At 38.6% G+C, this 22,274-nt stretch overlaps 1 protein-coding gene across 3 annotated transcripts in view; it reads left to right on the top strand.

Moving 5' to 3' along the window:
* The window catches only part of ARHGAP15 (Rho GTPase activating protein 15), a 608,201-nt gene that overhangs the window by 470,578 nt on the left and 115,349 nt on the right, over positions 1-22,274 (top strand). For all 3 annotated transcript variants that reach the window (XM_077861593.1, XM_077861594.1, XM_077861595.1), the window contains one exon: positions 9,870-10,004. In XM_077861593.1, the coding sequence (XP_077717719.1) occupies positions 9,870-10,004 (135 nt within the window). The remainder of the gene's footprint in view (positions 1-9,869; positions 10,005-22,274) is intronic.

Consider the following 22,274-nt stretch of genomic DNA (forward strand, 5'->3'; position numbering starts at 1 on the left):
TTGTGATGGTAACATAATTGGTGCACTAGCTATGAGGGCAGTTTGGCAAGGTCTATCAATAATTTAGATATACAGACAATCTTTGATCTAGAAACTCCGGGTCTAAAAATTTGTTCTGTTCACACAGGTATATGCTTATACTTAGATATAAATGATCTAAGAACAAGATAACTTACACTAGCACTATGCAAAATATTCAACAATTGAAAACTGATTAAGTAAATTACAGTACATCCATAAAATTAAATATGCAGCTTTAAAAAAAGAACAAGGAAGCTCTTTATGTCCTGATTTTGAATAATCTCTATGATATATTGGCAAGGGAAAAGAATCAAGATGCAGAGCAGTACATAGATTATATTGCTGTTTATGTTTTAAGTGGTGGCGGAGGGTAATATTGCTTGAGTATAGAAAACGGCTTTAAAAGGATACATAGGAAATTGATAATACAGGTTTTCTGTGGGGATGTGAACTGGCTAGCTAGGGATAGAGTAGAAAGACTTTTGCAGTATGTATTTTAACTATAAATTGTGTGAGTACATTTTCCATTTCAAAATAAACAAAAAATTTTAAAATAGAAATAAGCACCACACTCTTCATATTAAACAATGTAGGTTTTCAAGCATTACATTATCAAGTGTTTTGACAATTTTTATCAACTACTTTTTATAGCTCCTTTGTAATAAAAACAGCCCACATTGTGAATTATTTGCATGAATTATGATTCCTCAAAGTTATGGTAGAAAGGGACACAAAGGTGATTTTATGCTCCATATCTTTGAAAGCTGGAGACCCTTGGAGTTGGATAGGCAGTCCCTCTTTTGAGGATGGAAAAAAAAAGTCTCTAAAACTTGTCATTCACATCAAACAAAATAACGAGTTATTGATAATAGATTCATGAGAGAATCTGTATCATTATTCTGGACTTAAAATATTACAGAGACACAGAATTAAGAAAATAGTGTTATTCGGTGGTTTCACAAAGAAACTGATGCATGGAGATCTAGAATTCTGTCTAATTTTATGCAAGCAATTGTAAAACTTACAGATCTTCTAATTCTGATTTCATGTACCTTTGTAGAACTCTGGGCAATACAAAGTAGAAAATTTATTTAACTATTCCCATGAATCAATTAATAATTTAGGGGAAAAATTATCCCAAATAACTGCCAAAACGTTCTCTTCATTTTTGATATCTTTTTTTAAAAAAGATTTTATTTATTTATTTGAGAGACACAGAGAGAGTACAAGCAGGGGGAGTGACAGAGGGAGAGAGAGAAGTAGACTCCCCTCTGAGCAGAGAGCCTGATGGAGGGATGGATCCCTCAGGACCTTGAGACCATGATCTGAGCTGAAGGTAGACGCCTCACCAACTGAGCCACCCAGGCACCCTGTTTTTCTTATCTTTAATTGAGATCTAGGAATTGAATGGTTTCAATGAATGAGAGGAGCACTCTCTTAATCTACCAATTTTGTTTTACCTTTTATTTATGTTTTCCTGATGGAATATTTCCAGATGGAAGACTTCTAAACTATCAGAAAGCCCAGGTCTTCTTGCTAAATGATACCGTTTCTAACACCACAAACACCAACCATGTAGTAAAAGGAATAATAAAAGCTAGAAATTGTACTAGATTCTGAAAACATTCGCCAATGTCTGGCTGACAAAGAAGATAATGTCCAAAAAAATTTTCTAATAATGTTATAAAAAGCCTGTACTAAATCCTTTATGTACATTACTTCACTTAATTCTCATGCAAAATTAGGAGGGAGAGTTGACAGTTCTTATTAGACAGTGAGGAAGCTAGCACTTTAAATCACATGTATGCATATGCATATACCTACAATAGAAATGTTATCTGTAGACGGGGATTTATAGGATTTAGGTGTATTTATTTCTTAGGTATCATTATGAGATATGTCTTGACCTGACCTTCTGTTTGATATTTACAAATGTAATATAACTTTGAGGGAACAAATAGCAATGGTGTTGAAATTTAGAGCCGATAACGAAGGAAACTCAAAAATGACTTTGTTGAAATGTAATCCTACGGATTCTCTACCCTTTGGAGTATGTAATGTATGAAATCATCCATGGAATTCAAACAAATTCAGAATCTGTTTGGAGAAGACGGTCAAATAAAATGAACCATTGTGTATGGTGTCTGCAGAGCACAAAAAGCCTTTGACTGAATGGAAATAAGAGCAGTGTTGGAAGCTCTGAGTATGAAAGGAATTAAAGAAATATATATTGGTACCATGAAATATATCCTTTTTTTAAATGTATGATCCTAACAAATAAAGTCAATTCATTTTTGTTGGTGGCGGCGTTGTTGTTAGACGCTGAACAGGGCTACCTCTCCTCCAATGCCTAGACAAAAAAATATGTAAAATCCTGGAGAGAAGCATAATGTCAATAACATCATTTTATAAGGTGGCATTATACATGGAGTTATGATGATGGGGAGATGTTTTATGGTATGCCATTATAAATTAAAAATGCACAAAGCAGTGACACATTTGTTATACTTTCCATCTGTGGTGCTTGCTTCACAAGTTTCAGTTGTACCTATTTATTATGTTATTATTTACATTCAAATGAAATCTGAGGAAAAATAAAAATAAGACATCTCATTCCTGACCCAGTTCCTGTGCTGGATACAGTGGAAGGCTATTTTGCTTCCTTCAAAGAAAGTAACTGAAGATATTTTATATTAGCTTGTGACAATATTTGCATGCCTTGGGCTTCTTAAGTGATTTGCAAAGGAATATACACAACATGAAATACATAGAAAGCAAGCCAACACGGCATGCCAAAGCATCCCATTAAGAAATGAAAGCTTGTATTTTTTGTCTCATCTTGTTTTGCTTTGTTTTTAGCTTTAGTATCTTAGAGAGTTTCTGGTTATTTCCTTGGTTCCTCCCTCTTTATTACTAATTTGGCCAGACAAAACTGTATTTTGTAGGCCCGGTGGCAAAACCACCCACTCTGCACGCAGATGCCACCATGTTCTCTTACGGTAAAGTAGCCATTTTTAACTGGAGGCCTGCTCATAGCTTCCTGGAAGTTACTATGATAAATTCTAAGGACTAAACCTCTTTGGTTTCGGAGTACAAAGTTTCATATTTAAAACCACTTTCCTCCTTCTTTGATAGACACCACGGCCATAGAAAAGTGATTTAACTTGCATTGAGTTTTTCCTGAGAACATTTTAAATGTTCCCTAGTATTTTGTGTCTGAGGCTATAACAGCAATGAAATATTTGCACTTTAGAAGTAGTAGGTAGAAAGAAAGAATAAGAAAATGGCAATCATAATTTTATTCTTTGTCCAAAAGCCACGCTAGAGAGTACCCTGCATGTTTATAGAGCAAGTCATTTGAAACAGTTGGATTGAATCTAGGTAGGCAAGCTATTATCTAATTAATTCCAGCTCCAAACCTGTTCTCTTAATCTAAATAATTCTTTTATTCAGTTGGAATAGCCTTGAAACAGGTTTCTGTTGTCTATTATATTTCATTAATGTGGCATAGCCCATGTATGAAGAAAATGTTTGTTTATTTATTTATTTATTTATTTATTTATTTATTGAAGAAAATATTTAGATACAATACCAGAACATGACACATGACATCTTCCTCTTTGGAAACCTGTGGGCAGAAAAAAAAAAAAAAAAAAAAAAGGAAACCTGTGGGCATTATATTCATTTTTTAGGGCTGCCATAATAAAGTGCCACAGACTGAGAGTTGAGTGGGATCAAACAACAGAAATTTACTTGCTCACAGCTAGGAAGTCAAGAAGTCCAGGATCAGGGTGTCGGCAGGGTTGCTTTCATTTGAGGCCTCTTTGCTTGGCTTGTAGATGGCCGTCGTCTTCACATGTTTCTTCCCTCCGCACACATCTGTGTCCTAATCTTCTCTTTGTACAAGGACATCAGTCATATTGAATTAAGGCCCATCCATATGACCTCATTTTACCTTAATTACCTCTTTAAAGGCCCCAACTCCAAATACAATCACATGCTAAGGTACTGAGGGTTAGGATTTCATATATGAATTGGGGGTGATACAATTTAGCCCATAACAGACACACTGCACATTTTGGAGGTGATATGTTTATTCTTGGGGTTTGTTCTTGCTTGTCTGCAAGGTCAAAAGGATCTTATTCTAGGGAACATACATAAGATGCAAAATGTCTAGAACTTAGTCTATATTCACTTGAATAATATTTCCGAGCACCTGGTGAAACCCTCTCCTTTGAAGAATATAAAAGAGCCTCAACAGCTGTGGCTTTGAAAAGCACACAATACAGCCCCGGTATTTAGTCTCTATTCTATCTATGTTTACTTAATACACATCAAGTGGACTGACAAATTAACTGGCCATTTGGCCAAGTTTCCTAAAATAATGTCCTCACTGAAGTCTCCTGTTAGGCCCAAGATGATGTAGGAAGGGGCTATAGTGAGTGCAGCACAGAAGGATACTACTTTTGACACAAGGTTTACATCACTGTGTTAGAGAATTTGGAAGATCTTTAATCTACAGGAAATCAGAGTGAACTGCCACTTTAAGGGAACAACACAACAGGAAAGGTTGAGCTAGTTGAAGGATTCAACCACTTTTTGATTCACTCCTTTAAGTGCTGAACTAAAAATCAGCTATGTCCTTGTAGATAAACAGGGTGTCCTATCCACTTTAATAACTAATCTTCTAGTTTGATTTTATGGCCAAACATATTATTATTTTTCAGATCGGTAGCCCCTCCGGCATCTCTTTCATTTGTGCTCTGGCTTTCATGTACCCAGTGGGCCTTCCAGATAAGGTTTCTGAATGGTCATCTGCGCTAGAAGCAGATACCACATCCTTTCTGAGAGTTTCACAATGTAATAGGTTCTTGTCACCATACTAATGAAATCAGAGCTCTTCTCCCCGTATCCTGGGAAAGTTGGGGTATCTTTTCCTCTTTTTTATTACAACAGTAAAAGAAAGTTGGAAAGAAGCCTTAAAAGAGCCATGGAAAAAAACTACAAGGTAAAAATGTACTTGTTCTTCAATACACAAAGAAGTGCCTCCTTATTCTTATGTCACTACTCTTATGTGGCTTCTGGATAGTTCACGTTATCCGCAGTCACATTTCAATCAACATGGTGAGTTTAGTTAAAATGAGACCAGATATTGCAACTTCTGGCTATACCAATCTACAGAGCAATATCTGAGAAAAGTGATGATTGATCTATTAAACACGCCTTTTTCCTGGGGAATTACCAGGACTGGTTGTCACTATCAAAGGCCCATCTTTCAATTCTCCATTTTAAGAAGGACTATTCCAATTGTTATTATCTATTTTTTTCTTTCAAATAGAAGTAGGTTGATATAGGTATTTTTACTTAAAATAAATAAAATACACAAAAAACCCGGCAAGAAAGGGCATTTCAAGATGGCCTTATACAGGTATACAATATGTAAATACATGTCTTCGTGATCTCATAAAAGAACGGTAGTATTTGGATTCTAGGGCTTGACCTATCTTCAATTCTGTTTAAATGCTTTAAGCCAAAAGCTATGACCGAAACGAATTTAAGAAAACCTAATTAGAGGGCCGGGAGAAATCAGCACGATTATCAGAGTAAGGATTGAGAGAGATCGTGATACAGCCAGTCTTCTTCCTAGGACTGGACTCCAGCATCTCAAGTTTCTGTTGATGTCATGTGACAAACTGTCACACTGAGGCAAATCCCCTAAAACAACAGGATGGTTTATGCAGTCTGCTTAGTATTTCCATTGACTTAATCTCATATATTTTGCCTTTCTAGCTTTGATTCACCTTTCCCTTCATAGCAGCATCTTGGATATGTTTATTTCCTTGTGCTTTCCAAATGTTTTTCAGATATGTTTTCTCATTTGATAACAACAACTTTCCTTCTAACTATCTTCATTTCACAAACAAGTAAACAGGTGAATTAGTGATAAATCCAGGCTGGTGTTTTGTTTAATCTCTTTCCCACGCAATCACATGTCCTCTTCACCGCATCACCACATGACAGTTAGCTCCTGCCCCTGCCCTTGCCCCTTTCCTAATGCAGTTTCTTTTTATTGTCAGTTTGTTTTATATCTGTTTATAGAAGAATCTGTTCCTCCTATAAATGAATAATTACAAAAGATCAGTCAGTTTACAGGTAAAAGCATAGCCTCGAGTAAGACATTCAGGGATAAAATGTAAAAGTCACTATCTTGAAGTAATAGTCATTCCACTACCACTCACAATGAGCACTTATTTGCCTTTTCCCTTTCAGCTTCTGCCAGCCAAGATTAAGTCTGAATGTAGTAGTTTTGAGGGGTGGGGGAGTCTGCTGGCTTCTTATTCTGGATTCATCACTTGTCAACGATGGAAGAGTTACTTAATCTACCCATGCATCATATTCCCTGTCTGTAAAATGGAGATGATGATAGCAATAGTATGGACCTCACTGTCTTATTGAGACAATTATGTTAGATAATGAATCTAAAGTGCATAGCATAGTCCCTGTATAGTGTAAGCACTAAATAATGGTTATTGCTTTTGTTGCAAAGCACCCTGGAGTGTGGTCGCATTAACTTTATTCTATAAAAGGTTTTGACTTTGTCCATTATAATAGCCAATTCTTAAGTTCTTAGTAAAGAAATCTCAGTATGAGTGTATGTAGTTTTTTAGTTCTCTGTCTACCTCAGGTAATGTTCAAAAATCAATATTTATTGGATAACTTCTATAGATTCTTATGGCTCACTCTAGTGGTTCTCAATTGGGGATAATGCTGTGCTCCCGAGAGAGATAGTTGGCAATATCTGGGGGTGTTTCATCATCACCACTGGGAAGTGCTCCTGGCATCTAGTGGATTAGGACCAGTGATACCCCTAAACATCCTAGTAGCACAGGACAGCCCCCACAACAAAGAATTAGCTAGTGCCAAATGTTAATAGTGCTTTACTGTTGAGAAACCTTGCTCTACTGAATAAAGGGAGAAGCGTAAGGCGTCACCATCACTCACGCAGATGAGTTAGAAAGTGTCTACCAAATGTGTGTCTATTCAAATGTGTTTATAATGATACCTGTTAAAATCAAGATGCAATTTTGGTTGGTTCATTTTGTATATGGATATAACTGCATGTATAGACAAATCACAGTGGCCTTGGAAAATATTCCTTAAAGCCCTCTGGTTCACAAGTAATCTTATAGGTTGGTCATGAAAAAACTTAATATAAAAATTAGATTTTATAGTTCAAAAAATTCTTTCCAATTGCCTGTCATATTATTTATTTAAGCTATTTGTGGAGGACTACACATTGTTTTATTTTTTGAATGAAAAGTACATAGTGGGAACGCTGGTTTAAGTAATACAAGTCAATATTGATATTATTTGTTATTTCAAGTGGATACAATCAAATGGTATTTATTGATTGGCAAATTTTCTTTTTTTTAATGTATATTGAAATATCCCATTTTCAGAATCACTTGAATTAACTGATATTTATTTGGAGGTGACAAATATCAATGGTCAAGCAATTGTTTGTTCTTATTGTTTTCTTGCACCAGATAAAATCATTCCCTTTTTTACCTCCTGAACACTTTCCTTTGGCGATCTTGAACGTGTGCACCAAGATGGCATTTTTGTCTTGGACTTTTCTGATAAATTTTTGGTAAAGATAGTTGTGTCTGTGAGAGCACATGTGCGTGTGTGTGTGTGTGTGTGTGTGTGTTTAGGTTTCCACTTAAAGTTCAGTGCCAAAGCTACAGTACTTATACATTTTCTAAATGTGTTTTAAGCAATAAGTTGTACAACATTTTTAGAACATGTGTTAAGCTATTTCTCTAAGAATGAAGCTCTTAACAAAACATAAGCACTCTGCATGAGATCTTAGCAGCAAAGTGCTTAAAAGATAAAGTAAGAATTGGTACCATGGGAAGAACACCAGCTGTAGAGCGCACAGGTCCATTATGAGAAGTATGGTAGTGGGTAGGGAGAAAATGATTTAATCAGGAGTAAAACCAATTTTATTATAAGGGCACGCAGGGGGTGTGGCACCATAGTGAGAGGGACATTTCAAAATATCTGACAGATTTCAACAATGTGAAAACCCCGTTCTTTAAAGTGACAGTAAACCCCATCAGGTCTCCCTTTTTGATGCTATTGTTAACAGTTGACTGTTTAAAGCTGGCCTGCTAAGATGCTGTCGGCCTATTTCAATAGTATGTAGTCAAATAAAAGACTAATTGTTGAAATACAATCAATCAAAAATGATTGCAGGGCAGAAAGAAGGTCTCCTCCGCTGATTTTGTTGTGGATCATATTATTGTGTTATGACTGAGGTAAGAATGAAGACGGAAAGAAAAGGAGAAAATAGCCCATCTGAAATAAACAGATCCACCTTCTTTCCTTCTCTTTGCAAACATCCTATTGAACAGGAACGTCACTTACCAGCCCTGGAGATAATAGTCCATTTAGAAAAAGAGATCTGATAAAGATTTCGGCTAAGATTTTAAAAGGACATGAACACTATTAGCAAAGCAGCCCATGCAGAGATTCCCTACAGTGACAATTCTCAGCGTTTCTTACATTTTGGGGGGCAGATTCTCCTCTGCTTCATAAAACTGACTCCAAGGGGGCATGGTGGATGCGAACCCAAGACATCGGTAAAAAAACAAAATTCCAGTTGACCAAATGGCTGTTAAGTTCTGGCCAGGAGACCAGGCTTTTCAGTTCACCGCCGCCCCCCCTTGCCCCCAGGTGGTTTAAAATGATTAGCTTTATTTTTTTATTCAGCCCAGAGTCCAAAATCCTTTTCATGTTGCACGTTTACAAGGGCAAGTGCTACGGATCCGCAGCAATGCTTCCCTGCCTTGCTTCCTTTTAGTTGTATGTAAAGATGTTGCTTTCAGACCCTGCTACCTCCGCTTCTTGGGTGAGAAGGATTCCAGACTTCCCTTCCCTTCCGAGGGTGAACAAGAAGAAAGTCATTGTCCAGCGTCTCTTCGTTTTTCCTAAAAACTTCACTTTGGCATTCATGGTCTTTAATATTTAAATGTCTCAGCTCACTCAGGCTTCCCAAGCAAACATGTCTGTTGTTTCTAGGCGGAGTTGGTAAGCACTTGTGGTTTGTCTTTAGTGTGTTATCATTTTTGACAGCTTTGCATAGCCTCTGTAGGCCAACAGGGGTCTGTCTAATATTGTTGCTGGGCACATTTTCCTCGCTGAGATGGAAACTAAAAAAAAAAAAAAAAAAAAAAAAAAAGATATTTTTGAAGCAGTAAGAAGGAATTAATATCCTTTCTCACTCAGTATTCTATTCCTTGCTGACTTTATATTCAGCAAAAAAAAAAGCAAAAAAAAGTGTTACCCATTATTCCCTTGTACATAGCAAGGCTAACACATGTAAAGCAATAACTCATTTTCTATTGCCATGTTTAGCATATGTCTCCTGTTGGCTCAGCAAGGCCTTTAGGCCGGTCCCTTGAGCCGGCCATCATTGGCAACTCTTAGCCCCTCGGCCTCAAAACCAAATAGCTTTGAATCATGTTGAGCTGTGATGCTAATTTTCATACTGATGCATTATGGGAATAAATGTATCTGACATACTGTGTCAATGGCACTGTCTCTTTGTGTCTCTTGTTTTTTTGTTAGCTGCATTCCTACAGATGGTATTCCATTGAAAATGTTCCCTTCCTACGGAAAAAGGGGAAAAAAAAAAAAAAAAAACCATGCACAGCACCAAACCTCTAGGTGCAGAAGGCTGTTAACGGTTGCTGATGATAGTAGGCAAACATTAACATAATAATTAGTGTCTTGTAATTGTTTCATTAAAACCAGTTGTTCCATTTCTCCTCGTGTTTTCCCAGAAGAGAAGCTGAATTTGGACGACAGCCAGTGGGAGGACATCCACGTTGTCACCGGAGCACTGAAGATGTTTTTCCGGGAGCTGCCTGAACCGCTCTTCCCTTACAGCTTCTTTGAGCGGTTTGTGGAGGCGATCAGTAAGTAACCTCACAGCCAGGAGGCCTTGGTGCACTAACCTGGCAGCCTGGGATTATTAAGCAAACAATAAGGACGACAGTGATAGTCATCATGGAGATGATGATAGCCCCAGCACTCCACGTGTTTCATTGCAGTTGTGTGTTTTGGATGGCTTATTTTTATTCCTGGCCCTGCACTATTATCTGAGCTTGGTTTTGGTTTTTGGTTTGGGGTGGGTTTTTGTTGTTGTTGTTGTTGTTGTTTGTTAAAAAAAAAAAAAAAAAGGATGGGTAACCTAGTTAGAGTGGCCAGTGGTTGACTTAAACCTCCTCCAGTGAAAATAGCTCCTGGTGGCATCTGTTTCAAAGGGATCACCTTTGGGATTCTCAGCACCTGCTTTTAGGGCTTCGGAATTGGCAGTGGGTTTGAGTACAGAAGGGTCCTGAAAAAGAACTTAGGGGACTTTCATGACTTTTCGTTAAAGAGGTGTTAAATCATCAGCTAAGGCATCATGTTCTCGAGGCTCCCTCAGCCTTCAACCACCAACACTAGTAAATAGCTACAATTTGCTTATGAACAGGGTAATATTAAATTAAGTAATGGCAGGTTTCTTCTGGCAAACTGGTGACTTTGTAGGAGGTTGGATTGTATCACATACTAACCAGTCGTCACTGTACACTCACTCCGTGAAGCTTCCTTTTCTATTGCTTTTGCATTCAGAGCACACACGCTTAAGTTAAACATGAGTAAATGAATGAATGAATGAATGAATGAATGAATAAAAATCTTTCCAAATACAAGGAAACTTTGGCTACTGATGCTTCGAGAAGCACCTACTAGTACACCTAAATTTAGTATCTTGGGGTACACTTACTATAATTGTGACAGCTTGGGAAAAGTTTCCTGGCAAGCAAGCTGATTCAAGGAGGGAAAAGAAAGAAAGAAGAAAGAAAGGTAAAATTAAAAAGCTTGCAAGCCTGGCAGGAGCTTAATTAAAGTCCAAATGAGAAAAATCTCCAAGAAAAAAAAAAAAAAAGCTCTGCTTAGGAGGTCTGATACCGGATGGCTGTGTGTGCAGTGTTCCCATTAGTGGGAGTGGGGATTTGGGGGGCCTGTATGCCCTTTTATTCCATTTCCCATTTCACGGTCTTCATGCTTGTTTACAGTTCTGGCCACCAAATGATATCAAGAGGAATAGAGCAAAGTTTATCTTCCCAGGGTCTCTCTCTTGTTGTCTGCTCACAATTTCAGATTTTCTTGTTGTCATTGTTGCTCTTGCTGAAGATAGTAGCAGGTGCTCTAATGGTGGGTTTTGAAGTGAGGCTGGGGCTCTTATCCCCTGTCATGACTTTTTATTTCAAGAGCTTTCTGCTTCTCCAGGAGAAAGGTATTTTATGGTCCCCAGGCTCAACTTTTTAAAAGGAGGAATAGGGCAGTCCAGGTGGCTTAGCGATTTAGCGCTGCCTTCAGTCCAGGGCGTGATCCTGGAGACCCGGGATCGAGTCCCACATTGGGCTCCCTGCATGGAGCCTGCTTCTCCCTCTGCCTGTGTCTTTGCCTCTCTCTCAATCTGTGTGTATAATAAATAAATAAATAAATAAATAAATAAATAAATAAATAATAAATAAAAATAAGCCTGCATTTCCATAACAGCATAGTTCAATATTCTGTCTTGGAACACGACAAACATGAAAGATCAGTGGCAATGCTAGTGCACTATTCTGGTGGGAAGTTGGGGACCATTCATTTTGGTACCTATTTCTGATTAAATGTATTTAAAGCAGTCCTACAGATTTCACATCACAGCCTCCAGGCGTTTAGGTGAGCATCACGTTTTTGTAAGCATACTTGTACATGCGCTGATTTGAGAGCTGTGATATAGGCACCCGTCGTTTCAGGTCCCTGTGGTTCACCTGATTCTAAAGCTGTAAAGCAAGCCATTCCCTTAGCTTAACACACAGGGGAAGCAGGCCCTCAGAAGCCATGTGAGGGCCTGTCCTTTGACTCTCTACAAAGAGTAGGACCATCTCTGCATGATCCTAGACTCCATCTCCACTTAACAGAAGGTTAAAAAAAAAAAAAAAAAAACCCAGAATGTTAGAAACATTGGCATAGTCAGAATGGAAAAAGCAGAATTGAGGTGGCAACGTGCTATTGTGACTAATGGCTATTGGGAGAGTTTTTGCCAACACCTATAAAATGGATTATAGCAAGAACGAAAGAGAGTGTTTAAGAAAGTCCTCTGAAAATGTAAGCTACCGTGCAGATGCTCACAGTGTTTCTTCAGTGGAGCTGTGTTCTGAGAATGCAATATAAGAACAAGGAGGCAGTTTTTCCTTCATTGCTTAAGACAAGGAGAATCAACCTGAACAACCTTGCCTTTACCTAACTCAAAATAGCACTTAATTATTTCTTACTCTGTAAGATAGAAGGACTAACCGACAGGGTTGTAGGGCGGGGAGATACGTTACAATGTCGGGCAGAGACCTATGTTTACTAACACGTGTGTTTTTGGAAGAATCTTGAAGTTAGTTCTGGTGTTCGAAACTCAACTAAACTCAGCTCTAGGTGGTAGTTCATATTTAAATATCTTTAAGCAATGGGAGAATGGCCATCTACTTTTCGGCAATGGCAAAACTACACCAGAGTAGGTATTTTTAGCACATGGTGCACCAGTCAAGTACAAAATATTCCAAAATGATAAATACATTTATATCCAACCCCAATTGGTGATGGGTTTCATCACAGCTCTCACTGCCTCCTGTGAAATCCACATAGCGAGAAGCTCAATAGACCTGCCCATGAGGTCTTGGCTTTCTTACAAAAAGGAACCAAGCAGGTAAAGGAAAGTCATGGAGAAGGTGTCCTTATATGCTGGCTCTTGGCCTCTTGGCCATCAGATCTTTGCCCCTCACTCTTTGCTCTATAACGGAAGAGGGTTGACCTAGCCAGCTGCATTTCACAGGTGCTCTTGAAGTCTGGCTTCCTGCTGCCGGAGCCAGTGGAGGCCCTGGCATTAGGGAGCAGAGATAGAGGGAAGGAAAAGGTTAGCTAGTCCATTGGTTTTGTCCTCCACCCCCTCTCCCTTGCCCACCCACCTGCCTCAAGTAGTTTCTCTACCCGAGGGTCCATCTTTTCCATAGCTTCAGCTTTGCCTGGAGGGGCCCAGTCCAGCTCCCGCTGCCAACCAGGGATGCGGACCCTCATCTCTTTGCCTGCCCAGCCTGGTAGGAGCTTCCTGCAGAGGCTGGTTTCTCAGTTACTTCCCTCTTCCTTACTTGGCTCTCAGCTTCTTCATCACATGGGTAACCAGTTCCCTGCATCGAATTAATTCCCTCTGTTTGTGTATATACTTGAAGTGGTTTCTGCTCTTTGGTTAGACACTAGCAAAACACCATGCCAGTCAACGTTACGGTTCACGTCACTCTAACATTATTTCCCTTTTCTCTTTCATTACCCCCAATCCTAGTTCGTGAAGGCTTAACATTTTTATTTGGGAGAGATTGAGAGATCTGTTGTCCTTTCATGACAGAGTTTAAAAGTGAATAGACCAAAAGGAATTTTCACTTCCAACTGGAATGCTTCGCCCTCTGAGGAGGAAATGTTATTTCATGTACAAGCAATTAATGACCACTTGTGCTATTGGAATTACTGTTAATTCTCATTATATGTTTGAAAGTCATCATTACATATTCTGAGAAAAAAGAACAGAAGGCATTTACTTTTTCTAAGTAGTTTCTTTTTGGACCAAACACAAACATTAATATGATAAGAACCTGTAATTGCCATAGCGATCCCCTGTCTGATAACACTCATTGAGGTAACAAAAACACCAGAGGTTGTTTTATATTTCAGAATCCAAGTACTGCAGCTATTGATCTGAAATTCTATATTTGAGGTCAATGCAACTGGGTCACCGCAGGTTATTTCGTAGGGATTTAACCCACTGACTGCAAGGACTTAATTCCCTGGAAATGACTTGTGCTGAAAGCAGTATTAGTACTGTAAATGTGAACTCAGGACAAAAACACAGCTATAGAGTTTTATGATCTGTGATGCAATCTTGGGGCTAAATTCCTGCAGGGGGTCTGGACATTTCCAGTATATCTAAATCCTAGGAAATGTACTAAGTCTACCTCTATTCCTATTTTTTTTTTTTTTTCGTTCTGGTAACTCTACACATCTAAAGAATAGGGACTAGTAGAGTCTTTTTTGATTTAATGTCTGCACTTTTCCCAAGTCCCTGGGACAGGGAAAGAGAGGAGAAAAACTTGTTGGCATTTTTTACAATTATCTCACTTAATCCTCAAAATAACAAAGCAGAAGATATTAGAGAAGTAGAAAGATCATGTGGAAAATAATTTCTGGTTCATAATGTTACTATGAGAATTAAGTAGGATAACATTTTCCTTACTCTATATTAGGTACTCAATAAATGATTTGAAAGAAAGAAATTCTTCAGAGGAGTAAAGCAAGTCATAAAATATCTCCCAAGCTCACATGGCTCAAAAGATTAGATTTAACATTCAATTCCAGACTCTAAAACATGAATACTTGCCATCATCATATGTTGCCTTTGGGGGACTATTTAGAAGAAATCTCAAAAAAAAAAAAAAAAAAAGAAGAAATCTCACTCGAAGGATAACTAACCAGCTATTGACAAATACGTGTGTGTTATGTCTTCCTATATAAGACCTATATGCGCTAGATAGGACCACAACCAATTTTTTTTCTTTCTTTTTTTAAATCAAGGTTAGAATTAAATTTAATGATCAGAAGTTTCGATAATGAAGTTTAAGGTTAGAAATAAGGTAGAGCTTTCCAAAGATGGGCAATATTTCAATATTTACTACTCAACGTTAAAGTCACCCGTGGTTTAATGTTGTCCTCTCCAAATGTATTTTGGACCCTTTACTCTATTATTTTTATGACCAATTGCTCACCCATTCCCTTTTGAAATCGATTTAGTTATACCCAATGTTATTTTCCTATTTCACATAAGTAACACCTTCAAGCTTACCTTGGATTAGTCTTCTTTTCTGCAGTTTTTCACTTGTATCAAATTACAACATGCAACAAGCCAGTACTGCTTCCGGGTGCTCAGCCGGGGATTTGTTTCTGCTTTCCGAGTTAGCACCACGTTTTCCAGAGGATGTGTATATTAGTTTCCTATTGCTACCATTACATATTATCTCAAACGAGTGGCCTAAAATAACAGTAATGTATTATCTCATAGGACAGGAGTCTGACACTGGCCTCACTGGGCTAAACGCAAAGTGTCAGCAGGTCCAAGTTCCTTCCTGGAGGCTCTAGGGAAGAATACATTTTCTTGCCTCTTCCAGCATCTAGAAGCTGCCCGCATGCCTTAGCTAGTGGTCCTCGGCCTCCACCTGCCCAGGCAGCAATAACACTAAGTCACATGGCTCTGATCTCTTCCATAGCCACGTCCCCCTCTGCCTCTCTTCTGCCTCCTTCCACTTTTGAGGACCCTCATGATTACTTTGGGCCAACCTGAATAATCCTGTATCATTCCCCCCATCTCAAGGTCCTCATCTTTATCACATCTGCAAGATCTCTTTTGCTATGTGAGGTAACATACGCACAGGCACTGGGAATGAAGGTGTGGACATCTTTGTGGGCCATTTTTGACCTATTACAAACTTTTCCCTCTCATAGCTCACACAGGTAGCAGGAACTCTATTTCCATGCCACAAAAAGCTGTTAGTCTGTCGATTTCCATCTGCCTTCCTTCAAATCCAAATGATCATAGGGGTCAAGATGACAGTGAAACCATAGCCTGATTAGTAGATGAGATGGAAGTAAAGAGAAATTACCTCATGTGTTTACTTACGAGATGTGTTCTTTATCATTTGTGAGGGATAGGCTTAGAGATTTGACTCAAGCCTGGCTCAAAGCTCATTTATTCAAGGACTGTCTGATAATTTCATTTTAGGCACCTTCACCTCAGCTCTTTGCTGCTCTCACTAGAACCTGTGAGTGCGCAGTTGTTGGTTTATTGTATTCTGAGTTTCCAAAGTTGCCTTTGTGTGCAAACATAATTATGTTTCCTTCCACCCCTGAGCAATGCTCTGTATATTTACCATCATGGGATTGCAATGGATGCTAATTACCGGATCGAAATGACCTTCTGCTTCCTTTGTCATTTTTTCCAGTCTTCTGAAGTAAATATTTTGTATATATATAAATATTATATATTACTTATTTTTAGTAGGTAGTACTTCTATTTATATATTATTATATATATAAAATGCTTATTTCATATATCATGTTTATTTTATGTAGATTCATACACACAAAATAGGCACCTATGTATGTGACACTTAGAGGTTAGGCAAGCCAGGGATAAAATGAAACAATTATCATGTTCCATATAACTCCTCAATTTAAAAGCACACATGCATTTAAAGGTGATATATTTTTAATGCCCAGTTTTTGCAAACGCTGATTAATTAAGCAGTAAAACAAATTGTGAGACATGATATCCATGAGACTCACTGAGCACCATTAAAATACACCAAAGGTAGAGCATACCCCATCAGAGTCCTTAAATACAACTCACAGTCCTGTGTTTCTATCAGTCACATTATCCTCATATAAAAATGATTTAACTTAGAGGCGTTGCCCTATGGCAGAAAAGTATCTATTGCATGTTCTAATGTTTTTTTTTCTTCCCCCCTATGGCCATCATGCCATTTTACCTTTAAAGTATGCTTTCAATAAGTAATTGGGGAAAAAAGCCAGTCAAGTATATTTGCAAATATTTTCTTTACTCTTGACTTTATCTTGCCCTTTGGTCAAACTGTTTCTGATGCATCATCAACTCCGTGATGACACTCTTTGGGAGAAAAGAAACAGAGCTTGCAAGGCACTTGACTACAAACAGTTGCTAAACATTGAACGCATGATAGTGACAAATTGCCTTAAAACTGTAGAAAGTAAAAAAGCAGGGTTTATAGGGTCACCCCAAAGAAACCAGAGATGTCAAAATAATGGATTATAAAAATATTCTCGATAGCACCGTTTCAAGGAAATTTGAAATTAAAATAAAGGTAGACTTTACAAGTACTCCCCTTCCACTAACATTTCCACTGTAAGCTAACATTCTCACAGAGTTGGTGGGGGTTTTTGTTGTTGTTGCTCTTTAATCAGTGTGTGTGTGTGTGTGTGTGTGTGTGTGTGTGTTCTAGCAAACTAGAAGTTTTATGGCTGATGCCTAGCCTGTCTCTTAACTCATTCTAATTATATTCATAATTAAATTGTAAAAAAAAATAGTTGACTAGAGCCAAATGGCTTGCACAGGTGTTTTTTTGTAGGAATGGTTTAGTGCTACATAATAAACAACTGGACCTCCATCTACTTAATTTGGCTTAATGAAAAGTCTTTTATAAGTAAAACTAGAAGGTGATTCAGAACTCAAATTGGGCCTTGACTCTGAAATTAATTGAGTGGTAAGATATCAGCTCCATTAGAAAATGTGGTGCTTGCTTTTTCGCTTTTCCTTAAAATTTTCCTTTTACTTGCACTCCTTTCTTCCATATCCTTAAGAGGTCACTTTCAAAGCATTAAACTTTTCAAACTGAGCAAGCAGCCAGTCAGCCTTCATGAGTCAGCTTCCTGAGCATCCCTGCTCCAACTGAACAGACATGCTTTTAAAAAATACATAACAAAATGCAGAATTTCTCCTCAATATCTTGGTGAAAAACAGTTACCTTAAGCCATTCCTCTAATGGTAGATTTAAGTGACTGGTTTTCATTGCCTGTTATCAGGTTCACTGCATCATAGATGTTAATGAAATAGAGAGTTTGTGGCCTTTTATTCTACACCGAAGCTCCTGCCTCATTTCACATTCTTAGGTTGATACCACATTGTCATCACCACTGAGGGATCTTCCAAAAACCTGCCTGCACACCCACCACCCACTCTGACTCTGGCCACATCTCCCAAAGGAGAATGGCTCCCTCTAATTTACCAGTAAGTTTTTTTTTTTTTTTTTCCTCATTCTCACTCAATACATATGATTCTAGTAGTAGGGACTAAGTAAAATGCAAATGGCTTACGATTTCATTTTGAAGAAAAGTCACATTCTTTGCAAGATCTTCAAATTTCTACATGCTCTGGTCACTCACAAGTTCTTGGACTTCTTGATTTGCGCATTTCATTCAAGCCCATTGATGTCTATCGGTTCTTCTTTGAACATCCCCAGTGCATTCAGGATCTTTGCTGAATTCTTCTATCAGTGGCAAGTCCCAGATTTCCATTCTTTTTTAAAGATTTTATTTATTTATTCATGAAGGACACACAGAGAGAGAGAGGCAGAGACACAGGCAGAGGGAGAAGCAGGCTCCATGCAGGGAGCCCGATGTGGGACTCGATCCCGGGTCCCCAGGATCACAGCCTGGGCTGAAGGTGGTGCTAAACCGCTGAGCCACCTGGGCTGCCCCAGATTTCCATTCTTGTGTTAACTTCCCCTTGAGATCTCCTCTATCAATTAAGCTAAAATTTTTACCTACACGACATATCACCACATATTATCACTTCATTAAAATGCTGACCCCACTATTTACTACCTGTAAGACCTTGAACAAGTTCTTAAACCCCCCCCCCCACCTCAATTTCCACATCTATAAAATGGATGTAAAAACAGTATGTCCCTTGTGGGGATTGAGAGAATTAAATGGAATGCTAACAGCAGCAAAGCACGTACTTATACATTTCCTGGCCTGTGGTATACGGTGAATGTTAGCTAGTATTATTAAATTAGAGTACAATCAGACTATACAGAAGACCACACTCTCCAATGACCTTTCTACCCATTCCCACATCTTCCCATGCCTCCGGGAAAGCTGTCTTAAGTCACACATATGACCATCTTGGTTCTGCTTTAATATTTGTTTCCAGAATTCCAAACCGTACCAAACATGTTTAAGATAGTATTACAAGATATCATCTTGGTTCACAATCCAGGGACTTCCACTTTCTGTATCTCAGGACATTTGTTACTGGTTCTGGCAGCCATTCCCAAGTCCAACCCCACTTGATTCATCCAAAATCTGTCACTTTATTATAGGACGTACATCTTAATTGTAACTCAGACGCCAAACTGCTTCTCCAACCTGACACTGCCTTGCTTCTATCAAATATTAGTAAATCTGTGACACTCACAGTGGCACCAGAAGAGACAACTACAAAGTAAAGCCTTCTTCCGTTTGGGAACTTAGCTGCTTCATAGTGTATCCTGTGTTTCGGCCTATGAAAATTATAAACTCATGGGTGGGTGAGAGTTTAGGGTATGGCAGGGAATCTATACACCAGCTTGTGTAAATATTCATAGCATTGTGCATCTTTCTCACATATAAAAACATTTAAAAAGTCATCCACTAAACTCTATTAAATAAGAAGTCATCCCTCCCCATATGCACGTGTGCACACATATATTCATTGCACCAACCTGAAATATCTTATTTTTCTTTTTCAGCTCTCACACTTTGATATTCCAGCTTTTAAAAAGTAGAATTATTATTATTATTACAATTATTTTAAGAGAACTTCCATATTAACCTCCTATGAGCTATTTTCAAAAACTGGGTGGAACGTTTACCTGATAACATACCCGATTTTCTCTTAACTGGCTCACACACACTCACATGCCTTTATGTGCTCAAGCCCCAGTCCTTTTAGTTCTCCACTGCTCTGTCCATGAAATAATCTTTTTCAATTAATTTCTAGGACTATGGTGGGCTCCTTGAGATGTGGCATTTTTTCATTAGGCTCATTCCACACTGTGGTCGAGAGTTAAAACTAATAGCCCTGATGATGGCTGCTGGAGTACTCCAGCCGCCTGGGGGAGTTCTGCTCTTGTCGGAACTGCAGAATCCAGAGTCGTCTCGTGGAGAACTGCCATGTCATTTGGAGAATGGAATTTCCCCCTAACCATTGACTTACGTATTGTCTACCTCCACTTTGGGAACCGGACAAATGGAAAGTGGGTACCTTTTGATGGAAAACAAGTAGCTGTACTGGCTTTAAAAGTAAAAGTAATATGTTTGGAAGGTGAGGACAAAAATAGATTTTTAAAAATCCATGAACTATAAAAAAATTTTATTGGATAATTATGACCGTTTCCTCCTTTTGTTGACTTGTAGTCTTCCAATTAAATGTGCAGTCCCTGTCGCCATTTTATTTCATGCAACATCTTTATTACTGCCTAAAGTTGGAAATTCCAAAAGGTCAAATGCCTAAGGCCCTGAGTCCATGATTATTGTTTAACCAGGCAGCTCTTGGCCCCTTTCTCTTTTCTTCTCACTTGGAGTGGCCAGCCAGTGAAAAGTTGACTCTTTGAGATCTCAAGTCCATTCCTCTGCCAAGGAAGGGATGGGCAGACCTAATTATTGCCATCTGTCCTGCTGATGGAGAGTGGATACAGTCTTACCAACAGCTGAAATCAATGATTTTTGGAGTTCTTCCTCCAAGTCCCTACCTAAGCACAATGGTAAGACTGTTCTTTGACAATTTTTGTGTGTTATTCTCTGAATATCTAATTGGCACCTAAGAAGGAACTATTACCTCATTCAGAATTTTTTTTTTTTTTTTGGAAATTTCTATTTCTTTGTGCTCTGTTATAAAAATGTTTTAGGAAAAAAAAAAATGGAATGATCCTGAGCAAATACTAGACACAGAAAGACCTCAGAAGCCCCTGTCTGTTATGTTTGAATTTGTAATGCTCAGTGCTTCTGAGAGCTGGATCCCTGAATGAATATGGAGCAGTATTAGCTGAGCAGAAGATCCAAAGCCCTCCACAAAGGGGAAAAACAGAGCAGTTAGACCATAACTGGGAAACTCACATTGGTCAATGTCAGAATCCAAGCAGCCTCTTTCTCTACTAGTCCCTTAATATCTGAGAAGACCAAAAACATAAACTGCATCCCCTATTCAGTGGTCACCTTCCTTTCTCTATTCTTTCAATAATCCTCAAGAATTAATGTTTCCAGACCCTTCACACTCCTCCAAGCATAGCCCTCTAAAGTTTAGAAATTGTCTTAGAGAACTTAGGCTGCCATAACAAAATACCATAGACTGAATGACTTAAGCAACAGAAATTTATTTCTCACAGTTATGGAGGCTGGAAGTCTGAGATCAGGGAACCAGCGCTGGGTTCTGGCGAGACCCCTCTTTTTTTTTCTTTTAAGGATTTTATTTTTTTATGAGAGAGAGAATGCATGAACCAGGTGAGGGGCAAAGGGAGAAGCAGACTTCCCAATGAGCAGGGAGCTGGATGCAGGACCCCCAGGATCATGACCTGAACCGAAGACAGACTAAGCCACCCAGACACCCCTGGGGAGAGCCCTCTTTGTGGCTTGCAGAGGGGCTGTCTTCTCGCTGCATGCTCATGTGGTGGAGAGAAAGCAAGCTCCAGTCTCTTCCACTTCTTATAAAGATGCTAATTCCATTGTGGGGTCCCACCCTCATGACCTCTTCTAAACCTAATTGTCTTCCAAAGGCCCTACCTCCAAATCCCATCACCTTGGGAGTTGGGGTCTCAATATATTCATTTCGGGGAGACAAAAACACTGTCCATGACATAAACCAGACTTTAGTGGAGTGTTTTAAATGTATAACTTTATCAGTATAACTTCCCTCCCTTATTCTGGCAATAGCTTTCTATTACTGCAACACAAAATTTAATTAGTTCCTTATTAATGCTATTTAATTATATTATTGAAATCTGAAATTAAATGTAAAGTCCCAGGTGTCACTTGTACCCCTTTCTCTCCCATGTGAAGTTTGTGCATTTTTAAACTTACATGCAGAACTGTGCATACAACCCTGTACCGCCATGCTCTCCTCCTCATGACACCAGTAGGGGAGTTTTGCTGTTTTCCCTTTTGCATATCCACAGAACTTAGCTCACCTGAATCACAGGACAACTGCAACTGGGACTAAAACCCAAGTGTTTAATTACAAATGCTTCCGTCTTATAATTCAGCCTTCCTCTCAGCATTATGACATTTGCAGATCTGAACAATCTCTGCACATCCATGCCCTTGAAGTCTGGAAGGCATTTGGGACAATGGGGCATTTAGAGATAGTTTACAACATTTGGGGAAGAATTTCAAATATTGTGCCAGTAGGAAGAATTCTAGAGAGAGGGCATCCCTAATTTACAAAGTGGAACTCTTTAGATTTTTGAACAATTTTTTAGAATTACTTTGAATCAAAAATATGTCTAACTAACAGAATCATGTTAATACAGAGATAAACCCTTCATTGC

This window comes from Canis aureus, chromosome 20 (genome assembly GCF_053574225.1).
Source record: "Canis aureus isolate CA01 chromosome 20, VMU_Caureus_v.1.0, whole genome shotgun sequence".
NCBI classification, from domain to species: domain Eukaryota; kingdom Metazoa; phylum Chordata; class Mammalia; order Carnivora; family Canidae; genus Canis; species Canis aureus.